This window comes from Camelina sativa, chromosome 11 (assembly GCF_030686135.1).
Source record: "Camelina sativa cultivar CO46 ecotype springtype chromosome 11, ASM3068613v1".
In the NCBI taxonomy this organism is placed as follows: domain Eukaryota; kingdom Viridiplantae; phylum Streptophyta; class Magnoliopsida; order Brassicales; family Brassicaceae; genus Camelina; species Camelina sativa.
The window spans coordinates 40,368,007-40,386,085 of record NC_141890.1 but is presented as its reverse complement, the minus strand read 5'-3'; the positions used below and the strand labels follow the sequence as shown (position 1 = coordinate 40,386,085).

Genomic DNA, 18,079 nt, shown 5'->3' with positions numbered 1-18,079 from the left:
CAATTGGAATTAAAATAAGTAATTACTTGATTGCTCGATGGTAACACCTCACACGAGTACTCGCCCAAGTTTCTTTTACTTTTGATCACCAACCTTTTACTTTCACAGAGTTTGTATCTACTGATAAAAACAAAAGAATTAGATATTTAAAAAATATATATTGTTTATATGAAAAAGCTTTGTCTCGTGGATGTTTTTGAATTTTAAAATCTTAATTTTCTTTTGACACGTTACTTTTGAAATTCGTTAACTTGTTAATTAAAGTCAACAGTATGTAAATTTTAATTTTATTAACGTATTTAATTAGTATTACATATACAGAATACTCTCTCTGTTTTATATTAAATGTTATTTTACACTTAAATTAATTTCAAAATAGTCGATGTCATTTCGTAATTTTAATGTAACTATTTGGTAAAATTTTCAATTTTTTTAATCTATTATTTTAATGCATTAACCAATGAAATTTTTTGTATAATATATTGATGAAGATTAAAACATATAATTTAATTATTCTTTTAATATGTCTGAAAACCTTGAATTATAATATAACAGAGGGAGTATTAAACTTTTTACCTGATACTCTCTCCATTTCACAAAAAAAATATTATTTTAAGATCATAGTTTTGTTTTACAAAATGTGTCGTTTTGTATTATCAACAAAAAATTTACTTACTAAATATCAATTTAGCATGATATATATTAGAATAGTATTTAAAATATTGAAATAGTGAAATAAAGTTGAAATAAATATGGGAATTGAATCTTACATGATATAATGTTTACTCACTGTGATGCAGAGTTTTTTTATGTTGCTTTTTTTTTTTTTGAGGCATCGAAGCAGATAGAAAAAGGTCATTTTCAAATGAATGAAATTGGTTTGTTGGTGAGTGTTTTTTCTAAGGCTTAGGTTTTAATTTGTTTGGTAATTTTAGTGTAAAATATAATAGATAGTGGATTCCAAATCCTAGAGAGATTTACGCGTAGCCCTACCTGTTATATTCCACTTATGATTAACCATCTGGTGTCATTTATATTTCTAGTCACTTAAAGCTTTTGGGATACTGTTTTCTTTTCAATCTGAGTAAGCATGTAATCAAGTTTTTTCCTAAAAAATACCAATATCAATCATGCAATAAACAAGTGACTAGGATACATACTTAAGGTCATCTGTGAATTAAGTTTGTTGATTAATAGTTGTGGAAGAATGATTTTTTCCGTAAAGTCTGGGGTTGCTAATTTGATTGCTTTTTGGTTTAAGTGTTTTAAGATATATTATGAAAGTAAAGGAAAATGGAAGATGAGTGTAAATACAAGATAGTGGTTATAGACGGAGAGAATTACTTTTCCGGTGGGGAACATTGGACCAGCTTCCTCCACACGCATGCATTCTTTGACAACGATCACCCGCCAATTTTGTCTTTTCTCTTCATTATTACTTGTCTCGTTCATTTTTTTTTTTTTTTTTTACTTTGTCTCTTCGTTCAAAAATAAATGATACACATAGAGATATTTATGCCATATGATAGTTTTTTGTCACCAGTAATTATACTGGTAATAATATTCCATTAATAATGAACGGATTAACTCGTATTCTTTAATTTAAATACTCATCATGATCCTTATCTAGATTATGATATATAATATAAGTTACATGAAAATAAATTTGATACATCGATGATTTGATTATACACAAATCAGTAAGATAAATGTACTAGACACAATATATTTGTTCTTCACTTGCTAATTAACTTAAGGTCTTAATTTACCTACAAAAGCAAAAAATAAATTTGATACATCGATGATTTGATTATACACAAATCAGTAAGATAAATGTACTAGACACAATATATTTGTTCTTCACTTGCTAATTAACTTAAGGTCTTAATTTACCTACAAAAGCAAAAAATAAATTTAAACATTTAGTATCTACACTTTAAATATAGATTGTCAAATTTCTAAAGTCTCAAATCTTTTGGAATATGTCACAAATCATTAGAACTTCAGTTTAATTTGGATTTGATTTTTGTAATCCTACATGGTGCGTACGTCAAGAGTATTTTGTTTAGTTATAGTTAAACTATACTTCAGTTCTTACAAGTCTTGATTTTAGAGTCTCGCCTTACTTCGGCTTTGTTTCCTTGTTGTGTCATTATGTGTATTTGCGTATTTAGGTGTCTTAGGACGTTCTATGTATAGGTTTTCAGTCATTTAAGTGTTCTTCGAGGAAAAGACAAAGTTTAATCAACAAACGACAGCGAATCTATACGAGTATGAGCCAGCTTTAGAATTCGCCTAATACTATCCCTATCAGCTCAGTACGTAATGAGTAACAAGCCTCCCATCTTCAAGGTGAAGATCTCTCATAGGTTTTAAGCATCTACAAGCTAGAAACCGATCCAAACTTCCCCTAAATATCATAACATCAATCGATCAATTGTGGACAAAGCTGAATTTCGGTGGTTGCTGTAAGAGTGTTCCGCGGATTCTAAAAGAGTGAAGGGAGTGATTATCCAATCCACCATATGATTGTCGAAGTAGAAGTTTAAAGAGTGTTGTATATTTGTATTTTCTACAAAAAATTATGGTAAGTTATGATCTAATAAATAATTAGATATATAGAAAATGATGTAAATTTTTTGACCTTTTTAATATTATTATTATCTCTCATAATCTCTCTTATGGTGTTAGTTACATAATTTGCTACATTAAAACAAGCATAAGTAAATGGCGCAATATCATAGGTTTGGGTGGAGGAATTGGTCTGGTCGATCAAGTTCTGGACTACTTTAGAAGCTACAAGCATTCCCTTCTGGTAATGATATACCGTTGTATGCCAGGTTATCAAAGGCCCTACCACGCGTGCTACGGAGCGACCAACATAAAAGTGGTAAGATCTTATTTACCCTCTTTCCTCTGGCAACATGCAATGGTTAATGAAACATTTTCTGAAAATATAGAGATGATATGTAATACTAAAATAAAATTTTGATTAGTTTGCTAAATGACCATTCGAAGAGACTTGTTTGTTGGAAAAGAAAAGCATATGATTCGTGAGAAAATCGTAATAGTTCTAACTTTTTAATAAAAAAGAAAAAGAAAACGAAAAAGAAGAGAACATAAGAACTAAATAATCCAACTTATTTACAATCTTGTCATCCATCGTTTTCTAAATAAGTGACTATATATGGTCATCTTCCTCTAATGCATATATTCTAAAATTTATATTTACAGTCTTCCATTACAATTTTGAATTTAAATCATCCAAACAGTGCGAATATACACAACTAACTTAATAATTTAAAACATGTGGGTCACATTTCTTACCAGTTACCACCATTGCACAAACATCTCTTCAATTTACCAATTAAGAAAAAGAAACAACTTTCGGTGACTTTGGATCTCTGAGGCTAATGGGATCACTATATCACATCATGATAAATCCATATGTGTGTATATGCTCCCATGAACAATCCCCACGACTTTAATTATTCGATGGAATTCCGAAAATCCGTCCTAAATAATAATAAAAAAAACATAGTAGTAAATATTTATTTCTATTATCAAACAAAATCATATATAAGACTATAAGCATTTTAAAAATATATGTTAAGTCGAGTAGAATTTGATTGAGAACTAACTTCAAAACGTTTAAATGAGATAAAATAACTAGAATTTTGAGAAATTAGATAGTATCAACGAGCCAGCTTACAAAGGTAGTGGAGAAAATATGAAGTAATCCACACGTGAAATCGAGGAAAAAGGGGAACATATATGTTACTCATAGCGATCTTGAAGATATTGGAGGAATGTCTCAATAAGAAGACAAAACGAAAGAAGACGAAGGAAAAAAGCATGATGAGACTCGTGCGTTCTTCCATTTTAACAAACAGAACCACTCATCTTTGCACCGTTGAATCAACCTCAACGTTTGGCTTCTTTTTTTCTTTTAATCGAACCACCCATTTGAGAACCTTTTTTGCCATAATTAAAGTTTATTTTTTTGTCTTCCGCACGTTCAATTTTCAACGCTATTACTTGTAAATATCCTAACGGAGTAGTAAGGGCAATCCCAACGAGGAGATATATTTTAGGGGCTCTTAAATTGTTTATTCATATATTTTGTAGTTTGAGATGATTAAGAATTTTGGGTTTGTTAATTAAAAGTTTCCCCTCAATGGTGGGTTCTTATTTTGAGTCTCTTAATTTATTTAATTTTTTGAAAATAAAAAATTTGAATAAGTCAAATATGTTTATAAAATTATTGTATTTCATAAAATTTTAAACATAGGAAAACATTAAAACATAATAAAAGAGATGTAAAATTCATTAAAAAAAGAAATGTTTAATTGTATTCTCCAAATTTTGCCCAAATATTCTCAACCAAACCAAATTGGTTTGGGTGGTTGTTGATGTTGAACAGGTGGATGAGAAGAGATTGCCAAAATTGATTGGAAATTTAGTCACAAACTTGATTTAAGCATTCATCAATGGTGTCATCAAAATTATTGTGCGAAGAAGATGCCATTTTAGAAGAAAAGTGAAATAAAAGATATAGAGTGTTTGATAAGATAGAGAATGAATTGGTGAGTGTTTGATAAGTCCGAACAATTGTTTTATAGACTTATATCTCTAAAAATTTGTGGTTTAAAATCGTAAAAAAGTTTGTGGTTTGGTGAGATAAAAACAAAATCTGTACTTGTTTGAGAGTGAGTTGGGATGAGAAAATATTTGAAACTTGAGAATAAAGCAGACTGAATATGAGAGTGCTTACAATCAAGAGTAGCCGATTCTAGTTTGCTATATATACAAGTTTATTGAACAACAATTGTGGAAAAAAAACACAAAACGTGTTCACGGGAAGAAAAAACACAAAGACTTATGTTCTCCTGTGCCGACGTGACAGCTGCAGTTTCACGGGAAGAGCAGAACCACAGACCAGTTTTGTTCTCTTGTGTCGACGTGAGATCACAAGGTTCACGGGAAGAGCAGAACGTAAACCTGCCGAGGATAAGCAAACAACACATGAGATAAACATTTAAAACAGAACAGAACCATGTTATAAGAACAGAACCATGTTGTAAAGCGATTCACTAAACCATTCACAATAAGTGTTTAACTATTACAACTACCTACCAAGCATTTGTGTTTAAGTGTCACAAACGAAACTATCAATGACAACAACAAAGCAAGACTTCAAGTTAAAATTCTCACAACACAACACCTGATTAGCCAAGTTGAAAGACATCACAACACAACACAACACAACACAACACAACACCTAAAATTCTCACAACCCAACAAGAAGAAAGACATCAAATCAACAGCATCTCCGACAAATCATTATGTGAATAACTCAAAAACAACAACATTGATTGTAAAAAGAGACACACACTAACCCGTCTCTCTCTTGCTTTATAAACATGGCCAAACTTTAATAGAGCTGAAGCCGATTACAAACACCAAACCACATGCACAAGATCAACAAACACATCAAGAGAATCTGAAAAACACATCACAAATACGATGGATCATGAGAAACCAACAGAGATATAGGGCAAGAGACCAGTTAGTAACCTGATGTTTCTCTCTTCAAACCCTCCCACACATTAATCCTTGTACCTTGACTGCCTGCATCAAAGAGACAAAGGTATTTAATTTCACTTATATAGAAAGACAGAAAAAATCGGTTAAGGGAAAGAACACTACCTGAAGATGTAGGGCAGAGAAGAAAACGATCCATCAGAACCATCACTGACCAGCAAAACATCCTCCAAGAGGTAAGAATCAAATGAACCAAAGTACAAATTCAGAAACAAAGAAATGAGAACAACCAACCCTAATTCCAAATTTACGAACAAATCGAATAAACCTAAATCCCTACTAACTATTCGAGAATTCAACCTACTACACAGAGAAACTTACCCTTGCTTCCAATTGCTTCAACCTCATCTGAATGACTCGACTCCAAACTCAAATCAATATCATCCGATTCACCTCCGAGATTAAATCCCTTCGGCTTTCTCTTTCTTCTCCACCTTCGCCTCTGATTCCATAGCTATAACATATCCTTCTCCTTCCTTTTGTCAAGAATGGCCTTCGATCGAGAGAGAAACAGCGAGAGAGAGATCGAGAGAGAAAAAATTGTAATCGTCGAACAAATGTTTTTTTTTTGGTCGAAGAAACAAATATTTTTTTGGTTCTTCTATTTTTTTGTCCAGCCAACGAACACTCGACACGTACGAGCTCTTAAACCATAATCGAGTATGCAATATTTTTGCCTCTTTTACATTTTTTTCTTTATTCTGATATATATTTTTTTCTCTTCTCCACTAAAACCCCTCTTAGAATCCTGCGTTGGGATAACCTAAGTAACTAACCAGACATACCAATATTAGTATTCCTAGATATTAAAAACCAAAACAAGTTGGCTGTCTTTAAGGAAAAAAAAAGTAGTATCAAGAATTCAAAATAACAATTAAAACAAAAAACGTACATTACTATTAGACACGATCATTCATTGTGTGTAAACTAGTTAGAGTCTTAGACATATCTTAATTATTCCTAATTAACTTGTGGGACATTGGTAACAAGCTAATCACGAAAGTGATATGTAAATTACTGACGTGATTATTTGCGAGATGTTTTGCGGAAATGTTACTTTTCGTGTAAATTACGAGTTTGGAATTTCAAAATTACTTGATGAATAAAAAGAAAGAAAGGAGACAGTGAAGTTGACTCATCAACGATCAAAATGCTTTAATCTCGGCAAAAGATGTAAAAAAGGGTCCCATTAATTCTTTGTTCCCCATCTTGTTTGCACACTTTCATCACAATGTTTCTTACTTCTTCTAAACATTTTCTCCTCTCGTGTTTCCCCCACTTTTACAATCTCATCCTCTCTCATATTTCTTTCCAATATGTTTTCTACCTTTGTATGACCTATATGGTTAGAAATTCTCTTTGTAGTTTTGTTTTCACATTATAAATGATTTATATCTAGAGTTCACCAACATTAAAATAATTTAACTGAGATCAAAACTTAAATTTTAAGCACCGGTGTGAAAACTGTGGTTCTTAGAATTTTTATCCATATTCAATCTCGGTTTAGAAGACTTGTTTTGCAGTTAATTAAGCTCTAAAAGAATGGGCTTCAGATATTGTTAAAGCTGGCCCATGTCAATTCTTACCAAAGTTCTAGCGTCCAAAGTATCAAAGAAAACAAGGTAATTAAGAACAACTACATATAAATGGGTAAAATATTTTAGTTGAGTTTACTATGAAGGATCTTTTGTTTTGTGGCTCTGCGCGAGACTGCGACTGTTTCCGTTGAGAGGAGTCGTGTGACACCCCAGTGACAGGGACTTGCGGAGAGGTTTAAAAGAATTGATTTCGTCATCTATGTTATCAAAATGCACTTATCTTTTCGGTCAAGGGTTTTGAGAGAACTCCAGAGTTAAGCGTGCTTATGCTGGAGTAGTCTCAGGATGGATGACCTTCCGGGAAGTGACTGTCGGAACTGTGCGAGTGAGGACAAAACACATAGAAAGATCATGTTGTGATTTGTAGGGATGGTAACAAGTCTTTAAAGCCTCTCGAACGTAGCAAACCGACCGTCATATATGGATGGGCTCACAGGTTGATATGTCTATATTTTAAATATCCTTAACATGCATTTGTCATACATTTAGCTATGATAACTAGTCTTTTTGCATCATTTTAGAACATCTTTTATAGACTTTGCATGTTTAGGAAGTTTTTGCATCATCCTGGCATACATTGTGCATTTCGGAGTATTTCAGGTGTCTAGGAGACGTTGGAAACGCGGAAGATCGAGCACGCAATCGAGCCACTCTCCGCCAAGCAATCGAGCCACTCTCCATCAAGCAATCGAGCCACTCTCAGCCACGCAATCGAGTCACGCAATCGAGCCACTCTCAGCGACGCCAATTGAGCCACTCTCAACGGTACCAATCGAGCCACTCTCACCCAAGCAATCGAGCCACTGTCTCCCACTCCGACTCGATGCACATGTCAGGAAGACGTTCTGTCTTGCACGCTTCAGGAGATTCCCAAACCGACGCTTCACCTTGTCGTTTTAAGTTTTAGGGATTTACATGTTTTTACTATAAATAAGTTTTGTTAAGTCTTGGCTGGGGAAATCGGATATATCGTATTGTTTTGTTTTCCTTAAGGTTAACCTAGCCACCAAATACGTTCTGAGACTTTGTATTCCGATTTCATTGAGATTATTCAGTTTTTGTATTGGATTCCTTCTACAAAGTTGTTCATCTTATTTTTATCTACCTAAGAATGTTTGTTTCAATGTTTTCTATGTTTGCATCTTTGATGATGATTTTCGGATCTGAGTAGTGTGGTAGTTCTTGAGGATGGGATAGATTAGGTGGAGGATCTTAGGATGTAGAGTGTTTAAGCTTTGATTTGTATGATTCCCTTCTGGACTAGAGTTAGAAATAATTGTTTCTCTCTGATCAATTTGAACTAGGTTTTAGACATTTCCGCACCCAAAAGATGTTCGATGAAATGTCTGACCAACTATTGCCAGAGACTTACGTTCCTAGCCTAAGAGATTAGTTGTCTAGGATGTTTATTGAAGTGAATGAACTTGTTTTTTCATGCCATGCTTGATCATGTTTCTCTAGCGAGATTGGATTAGCTAAGAAGTGATATTCATTGTTTAGGGATGGTTTGCTTGTGGCATGTTAAATACTCTATGGACCTATTTCTTTCTGATTTTTATTACATTCCTGAGACTGTTTCGTTTCTTGCCTTTTTAGTTCATGCTTAGACTCGTTTATGTTTTTATTCATTTTCGCTTCTTGTCATGCATTCTCGTTTCTAGTTCTGTGACTCATTATCATTTTTTATTGTCATCATTTTAGAACTGTTAGACAAACACTCTCTTTGAATTGGCTTGACTTGTGATTTCTTGATTGCATCTTAATTGTTAGTAAAGTTTCCAAACTGGATTGACACCTTAAGTATTACAACTGCATAAGGTTAATTGAACCTGCTAGGACATACAAAAAGCCTAGTATCACGGGCCTAGTGAGAGGACGTGAGGCCCATTAAGGAAGGTGAGCCCATGGACTAGGATTAGACATGGGACCCACTAAGAGGTGGCGGTCGGGGCGTTACAAGTGGTATCAGAGCTGGACCCAGATGAGTGTGGAGTCGAGTGGGCTCACACCGTCGGGGGTGACGGTCTTGGTGCGCAACGTCCTGCGATCTGTTAGTGGGGGTTAATTGTGACACCCCGGTTTCAGGGACTTGCGGAGAGGTCTAAAATAAATATTTGGCCACCTATGTTACCAAAGTGCACTTATCTTTTCAGTCAAGGGTCCTGAGAGAACTCCAGTGTTAAGCATGCTTGAGCTGGAGTAGTCTCAGGATGGGTGACCTTCCCTGAAGTGACTGTCGGAACTGTGCGAGTGAGGACAAAACACAGGAAAATATCATGTGGTGATTTGTAGGGACAGTAACAAGTACTTAAAACCTCCCTGACGTAGAAAACCGACCGTCGGATATGGATGGGCTCACGGACCTAGTGAGAGGACGTGAGGTCCATTAAGGAAGGTGAGCCCATGGACTAGGATTGGACATGGGGCCTACTAAGAGGTGGCGGTCGGGGCTTTACAAGTCGTTTGTGTTCATTCTTGTAGTATCGTGTTCTGAAAGAGATTGGTTAAGCTGGAATATATTTAGAGGAAACACAAGGACGTCAATTAAAGAGTGGAATCAACTCATGCATATATGAAGTAATAAATTTTGCTGGAAAAGATTTATTTATTTATTTATTTTTTATTTTTTTCAAAACACAATATTTTGTGTCAACTAGAGATACTAGGACAAGAGGTTTAAAAATATAGTGAACCCTAATATAAGAACGAACTCCAATCAACTAGAAGAAAATCAGAAACAAGAAAAAAGAGAACGGAAACGAAACGACACAAACAGATTTAACGAGTTTAGGGTTCGATGTGAGGCGATGATACACCGGAATTCACTATACTTCAGCTCTAAGACTATCTACAATAGAGGAATGGTAAAACTTTCTTAAAAACCTAAAAAAATATATTTTTATTACACTTTTTCATTATTTATTTATTTTTCAATATCTGTACCACTAAATAAATAACACCTGTTGAGAAACGTTTTTCAAAGTTCTCTAACAAAAAATGGTACTCCTTTTTTTCTCTTCTCTTTTTTCTTTTTATTATTTTTTAATAAATATATTTACATTAGCAACTTCCAGAGCAACCTCCATTGAGAATGCCCTAAACTTGAGCTTACACACGTTTGTTACAATCGCTCAGATCTCTATCTTTCTACAACTTGTCACTTCTCTCTACAACTGAATCGACACAAAAAAGAAGAAGAGCTTAGACACTCATAAGTCGTCTAACAAACCTTCACACGTGCAAACGTGTGACAAGTGAGAGATCGGAACGTGTCAACGTACCAGTGAATGATTGAGCCTAAACCGGACTCATTTAAACCAACGATTCTCAAGCTGAACCAGCTTCCAGAAACCCTTTGTTTCTCTCGGAATGTTTCGAACACTTGGTTAATTCCACATTAACCTTCTGATCTTCAGACTACACCCTTCTAATATGTTGAGCATGAGTCTTGAGGATCAAGTACTTAGCAGGGTTTTGAACCAATTGCACTTGCATGCATACGAAAGAAAACAAGACTGTGTCCCTATCTAACAAGAACTTCAAAATAGAGGACCACAAAAGCTTAGATGAAAATTTGGATGTGTTCCTAAAGCAGGTTGCGGACTTAGCTAATCTAGATGTACACATGTGAAGAAGACCAAGTTGTTCACCTTCTACACGGCCTGCGAAAAAAATAATATGATTTGTAGTCTCAAACCAATCTGTTAAAATCAGATTATATATGCGAGAGCACATGGAGAGATGATAAACACTAATGCTTTGCTTCTTCTTATGTTGGATTACTTTTTGTGTGTTTTAACATATATTGATACTTATAAATTCAATCAGTCTATAAAAAAAAGTCCACCACCTTGTGTCGCATATCATAATAAACATTATATATTTATATCATCATTAACCTACCCTTAACTCTTTATTATTTATAAAAGTATACTTAATTAGACCCACCGAATTGATCTGATCTATATGACCAGCTTGTTAACGGTGGAAATTACCGCAAGTCATTGTCTGTGACCATGTCGCACTTAATAAAAAATAACTTGGCGCATCCTTTACTTTTGTTATAGCTTACACGTACGGTAACCTATTATGATATCGTATCAACAAGAAAAATGACTTAAATATACGGAGTTATCTTATGGGTAATCATATTAGTTATCTTAACTTAATTTTCTCTACATAAATCACCTGTCTTTCAATAATATGAGTATTACAATCAGTAATCACCTACGTACAACTCACAGAAAACACAATGTCATTGGTGTGAACTAAAATCGTTATACCCCGATAATGTGAGTTAACATCACACTCCCGTTGTATGTGGCCTTTCATGCCGCTCTTAACTAGAGGGTTCCCATGCCGTGAGATCCACCTTTATTTGACAGCGAGCGCAGCCCACAAAATAAATAAAAGATATGAAAGAGTCGAGATGCGCTACATCACGCTGTGCTATTAATCCTAGAAACTCGGCAAAGTTGATGACTAAGCATGCATATCACCACAATGTTTCTTTTGTTGTTTGGTCCGCACTTAGCATAATACTGTAAATTATTTATTGCCAACAAGTCGTTCATACTTAAACTGATCGATCTTAAAACACATTTAACTATAGGATTTTTCTCATGATATGAAAAAATAAATATAATTTGATGAAATATTTTTACAAAAAAAAAAAAAACTTTTTATAATGGCGACAGTAAAGGCGATTTCCTGGCGGTTATCTTCTCTGCTTTGTTCTCGCTGTCGTGAAAACGGTTGAGTTTTGGTGGCGCGGTGGAGTGGGTTTCGTGGAGGTTCTCTCCCACTCCCTGGCGATTAGTTCCATATTGAGTACCACGTCTCAATATGTGCCAGTTATCTTCTCAACCGCTCTAAGCGAGCAGTATAAATTGGATCTTAACCCAAATCTCAATCCATCAACTTCCTTCTCGATTTCTATCAAATTTCTCTTTCTGTCTAATTACAAAGCTCTCCAAATCATGGCTGACAATATCCGCAAAGCAATGCAAGATATCGACTTGGGTGCTGATGATGTTCCGATTGCTTTACCAATTGAAGTGGTCAATCAAGCCGCTGCGGCGAATCGGTTCATATTGATGGGTCGTCCGGTGATCCCAAGGCGACAGAACCTTCGCTCAATTGTTGCTGCGCTACCCCGTCTTTGGGGACAGGGTGGTTTAGTTCACGGTCGTATTGTTGAAGGGCGGCGGTTCCAGTTTGTCTTTCCTTCTAAAGAATCCATGGAAATGGTCCTACGTCGTGGTCCATAGGCTTTTGCGGAACGAATGTTGGTACTCCAAAGATGGACGCCGCTCATGCCAATGGTGATGCTCAACTACATACCTTTTTGGATTCAAATCCGAGGTATACCTCTCGAATTCCTCAATCAAGAGGTGGTCGCTCACATTGGTCGGGCTTTGGGGCAACTAATGGATGTTGATTACATCGAACATGCTGCAGCTCAAGTGGAGTATGTTCGGGTTCGCATCAATTGGGATATCCATGACCCATTACGCTTTCAGCGTCATTTCCAATTTACTCCTGGTACTAATACGCTCTTACGGTTCCGTTTTGAGCGACTTCGGGGGTTCTGTGAAGTCTGTGGGATGCTCACCCATGATTCTGGCAACTGTCTGGTCCAAAATGGAGGCGGTAATGACTCTTCGGATGGAGATAGTGATGATGACAACAGACCTCTCCCACGAGGCCAAGCCAACCGAGGGGTCAAGATCCGAGAGATAAATGTTGAAGAACACTCGGACGAAGACATGGATCATGCAGCAGCTCAGGAGAATAATGGTCCTGTTGATCAAGATGATGAAGATGATTATGTCTTCGAGGAAATGGGTAACCCCAGTATGTGGGCGAGGGAAATGGACAACAACGAATTGTTCAATCCTTATCCAATTTTCCCAAATTCTTGTGGTGACATTCTAGGTGTGGAACACATCCCTTCCTGTATTAGCAACCCCATTGCATACGAAGGTGATTTCACGGTCTCAGAACCAGATCAGAATGACGACACTCCACCATCTCGCAAGCGGAAGCATGATGATTCGGATGAAGCTGGACCAAGCAATGCAGTACCAGACAAGATCGAAGATTCAATTGCACCTAACAGTCCCAACGAGAACAACACCAGTGGGAGGCGCGGTGGGCCCAGAACCACCACTTCCACCATGAGGACAACCTGCTGGAACTGTCACGGTTTTGGCATAGACCTGACGGTTCGACGCCTTAAGGAGATATCTCGGATGTATCTCCCGGACATCATTTGCCTATCCGAAACAAAGCAGCAGGATGATTACATTCGTGACAAAGCCTGTGAATTAGGATTTCCCAATTATGTAACAGTTCCACCTCTAGGTCTTAGTGGAGGTTTAGTTGTTCTTTGGCAGTTTTTCAATCCCCTAATCTTGTAGATTGCTTTGTTAAAAGTAATGAAGGTGATTTCCATTTTTCTTTTGTCTATGGGCATCCCAATCCAAGTTATAGGAATGATGTTTGGGAAAGGATAGAGAGAATAGGAATTAATAGAAGGAACTTACCTTGGCTTATAATGGGGGATTTCAATGATCTTCTCAACAATAATGAAAAGAAAGGGGGTCGTTTAAGACCAGAAGCTAGCTTTCAAGGTTTCAGGAACATGGTTAGAAATTGTGGCTTCACTGATCTTAAGTCAGATGGTGATAGATTTTCTTGGGCTGGAAAAAGAGGGAAACACTTTGTTACCTGTTGCTTAGACAGAACTATGGCCACGGCAGAATGGCATGCTTTATTTTCCTCTTCAGAAACTCTATTTCTTGAGTATGGGGAATCAGACCATCGACCTTTGGTGACAAACATTTCAGACAAAAAGGAAGAGAGAAAAGGATGGTTTCGGTATGATAGTCGTCTAGTGAATAGAGATGGCTTCAGAGATGCAGTTTTAGCAGGCTGGATTGGAAATCAAAATCAGGATTCGGGTACAACAACACTCTCTGATCGGGTGAAGAATTTCCGGACACAAATTTCTAGATGGAAGCGACGAAACAGAACTAATGCTGAGGATAGGATCGCACAAATACGAGCTCAGTTGGAAAAAGCAATCACATCAGGAAAATCTACACATACAGAAAGGCAACGACTTAAACGTGAACTCAATCAAGCATACATTGATGAAGAGATCTTCTGGAAAATTAAAAGCAGGAATACGTGGACTCATGTAGGTGACAAGAATACCAAATTCTTCCATACAGTTGTTAAAGAGCGACATGCCCGAAACAAAATTCTCTCCATCACAGATAAAAATGGGGTTTATCGTCGAGGTGATACTGAAATTGCAGAAGTTGTTGTTCATTATTTTGGAGAGCTTTTTCAATCATCAAGACCTTCATCAACTAACCAAGATGATGTTCTCCAGAATTTTGAAAGTAGAGTAACGGCTGACATAAATGAGGATCTAACTAAAGAAGTCAGCATTGCTGAAATCAAAAGAGCAGTTTTTAGTATAGGGAAACATAAAGCTCCTGGACCGGATGGTTTTACTGGAGCTTTTTATCATCAATTTTGGGGAGATATTCAACACACCATTATACATGAAGTTCGAAGATTCTTTGACGAAGGAAGAATGGCACCACATCAAAATCACACCAATATTTGTCTTATCCCAAAATCAGAAGCACCAACAACCATGAAGGAGTTCAGACCAATCGCTCTTTGTAATGTCAGTTATAAAATCATATCCAAGATTCTGGTAAATCGGCTCAAAAAACATCTCTCGGGAATCATATCTGAGAATCAAGCAGCCTTTACTCCGGGAAGGATGATCACAGACAACAATATCATAGCACATGAGATTTTTCATGCATTGAAGGTGAGAAAGAGGCAGTCTAAATCCTACATGGCGATAAAGACAGACATAATGAAGGCATATGACCGACTGGAATGGAGTTTTTTAGAACGAGTTATGCAGTATATGGGTTTTGATAGACGGTGGATCCAATGGATAATGGAATGTGTTTCTACGGTTAGTTTTTCTGTGATGATAAATGGTACACCTCATGGCTCCATAACTCCAGAAAGAGGGATTCGGCAGGGAGATCCTCTGTCTCCCTATCTATTTATTCTCTGTGCAGAGGTATTATCCCATATGGTTAAAAGTGCAGCGACATCGAGACAATTGCAAGGCATGAAGATAAGTGATCATGGGCCATCCATTACTCATCTTCTCTTTGATGATGACTCATTTTTCTTCATGTTGGCCAATGATAAGTCTTGCAAAGCAATAAAATAGATCTTAAGTAAGTATGAAGAGGTTTCAGGGCAAACAATCAATCTAAACAAGTCGGCAATAACTTTTGGATCAAGAGTTAAACCAGCAGTAAAGACAAGAATGCGAGGCACTTTGGGTATTCATAACGAGGGAGGTGGAGGTAAATACCTTGGTCTACCAGAAGAGGTAACACAGAAAAAAGCAGAAATGTTCCAGTTTTTAACTGATAGAGTCAAAGCAAGAACACAAGGATGGAACAAAAGATTTCTATCAGCAGGTGGAAAAGAGGTTCGTCTCAAGTCCGTTGCTATAGCACTCCTAGTCTATTCTATGAATATTTTCAAGCTTCCAAAAGATACATGTGAAGAAATCAACTCTGTCCTATCAAAATTCTGGTGGGGGAGACAACGATACTAAAAAGAACATGCATTGGTTTGCATGGAATCATATGGCAAGATCCAAATCAGAAGGAGGCATGGGATTCAGAGACATTGAGCATTTCAACCTCGCTTTGCTAGGTAAGCAATTTTGGAGAATACTTCAACATCCAACCTGCTTAATGGCTCGAATGCTTAAAGCAAGATATTTCAGTGATACATCAATACTGAATGCAACCAAAAAACGAAAAGAATCTTTCGTTTGGAAATCACTTATTCAAGGTAGAGATCTTCTCAAACAAGGTATGCGATTCATTGTCGGAGATGGCTCAACGATCAATGCTTGGATTGATCCATGGCTTCCTTTACATCCACTCCGACCACCTCAAGCAGTTAGTCAACAAACGGAGTTTATTCTGGTTAAGGATTGGATTCACGCAGATACTGGCCAATGGAATGAAGAAATTATCCGGGAACAGGTTGTTGAAGAAGATGCAAATCTAATTCTCTCGCTTAAACTTTGCAATCAGAATCATCAAGACATTTTAGGCTGGCATTATACGAAGAATGGGATATACACTGTTAAGTCTGCGTATTGGTTGGCAAATCAGTTGTACTCTGATCCACACGTCCGGCCACCACCAGGCAACCCGGCTCTAAAGAACAAAGTCTGGAAACAAGATACAACACCAAATATCAAACATTTCCTTTGGAAAATACTGTCAAAGTCTCTAGCAAGTGGTGAGAATCTACGACTAAGACACATTAGTACTCATTCTACCTGTCAGAGATGTTGTCAAGCAGAGGAATCCACACAACACATTTTGTTTGAATGTCCATATGCGCAAATGGTCTGGCGAGCTTCAGGTTTACCTCTGAATATTATTCTTATGCCAACAAATTCTCTAGAGGATAAGATGGAGGCTATTCTATCTGGTTTTATTGCACAAAGTGATCATCTCCTACATCAACTGGCTATTTGAATCCTTTGGAGATTATGGACGAGTCGAAACTATCTAGTCTTTCAGTAGTGGAGTTATTCATGGTTTTCAACACTGGTTAAAGCAAGGCAGGATGCTGAGGAATGGATACAAGCACAAGAGTATATTCAAAGTTTGAACTGTGAGATAGTTACTCCTGGTCCTATAAATAGGACTGCAACAACTACCACGATATGGCAGCAACCTTCGATAGGTTGGATAAAATGCAATTATGATGGCGCTTACAATACAGTTACAAGACAATCAAAGGCAGGATGGATTTTGAGGAATGAAAGAGGAGTATTCAATGATGCAGGACAAGCTACTGGAATTATGACTACATCTCCTTTAGATAGTGAACTACAAGCTCTCCTCATCGCAATGCAACACAGTTGGTGTAAAGGTTTCCGAAAACTAATTTTTGAAGGAGATTGCAAAAGCATTTCAGAGATTCTCAATAACAAAACTCTTAACTTCGGGTGCTACAACTGGATAAAGGAAATCAACTATTGGAAAACCAGATTTGAAGAAGTTGACTTCACTTGGACACCAAGACAAAACAACCGACCAGCTGATTTATTGGCAAAAACTTCTTTACCAGATAATAGTTCTTATAATGTTTATTCATGTATTCCTACTTTTCTTCTGCATGATCTAAGATGTAATAACTACTAAGTTTTCGTAATAAAGAAGCCGTTAAAAAAAAAAATTGATGAAATATTAATTTAACAAAATCAGTTATTTTAAAGCTAATAAGCCTCTCTACCTACACCTATTATTTTATCTAAATTTTGGTGTATTACAATATAATATTGTGATGATAAAAATGATGAGGATGAGGAATTTCATGACGATGTTGTTAGTTATAATACAAGTTTTTTTTTTCATTAGTAATTTTTTTTATTCATCTTCCTTTTCACTAAATAATCATTATTTTTTTTTATTTTTTTATTAATTTGATACAATCATTCAACATTGCGAAGAATAGTCATAAATATTTTTGTGGCCAAGTTGAATATTTCAAAAGTTAACCACGTACTTACCACAAGATGAACATATATGATTATTTAGTCTCCGATTGGCCACAAAGGTACTTAGTCTTTTCGGCTACCAGTTTGTGGCTAATTTCAGTTTCCATGACGGTGGAAAAATTGTAGAATCAAACACATCCAAATTGTGTAAAAATTCAACACATGAAACACAAATCCGAAGTTAAGCAAATGTAGTAAAATACTAATCTAGGGCCATCCTTTAACCTTTTTCTCC

The 18,079-nt window shown here is 36.2% G+C and overlaps 1 protein-coding gene, 1 long non-coding RNA gene and 1 pseudogene across 2 annotated transcripts; 2 read left to right on the top strand and 1 right to left on the bottom strand.

Annotated features, from left to right (window-relative positions):
* Positions 1 to 2,585: 2,585 nt before the first annotated feature.
* LOC147935211 (uncharacterized) lies at positions 2,586 to 3,833 on the bottom strand. The gene is made up of 3 exons (XR_015570487.1): positions 3,713 to 3,833; positions 3,328 to 3,516; positions 2,586 to 2,916 (listed from the first exon to the last, which is right to left on the bottom strand). It is a non-coding gene; the product is annotated as an uncharacterized LOC147935211 (long non-coding RNA).
* Positions 3,834 to 12,178: 8,345 nt separating this feature from the next.
* On the top strand, positions 12,179 to 13,624 carry LOC147935210 (uncharacterized; annotated as a pseudogene).
* A 2,280-nt stretch (positions 13,625 to 15,904) lies between these two features.
* Positions 15,905 to 17,488, top strand: LOC147935209 (uncharacterized). The gene is made up of 2 exons (XM_087472905.1): positions 15,905 to 16,784; positions 16,899 to 17,488. The coding sequence occupies exons 1-2, from the start codon at positions 15,905 to 15,907 to the stop codon at positions 17,486 to 17,488; spliced, it is 1,470 nt and encodes a 489-aa protein (XP_087329031.1).
* Positions 17,489 to 18,079: the final 591 nt, after the last annotated feature.

Bases quoted from the DNA above. Each gene is read 5' to 3' on its own strand.
- LOC147935209 (XM_087472905.1), top strand. From the start codon at position 15,905: ATGGCAAGATCCAAATCAGAAGGAGGCATGGGATTCAGAGACATTGAG. The intron at 16,785-16,898 runs GTGATCATCTCC...CACTGGTTAAAG, and splicing joins ATCTGGTTTTATTGCACAAA to CAAGGCAGGATGCTGAGGAA.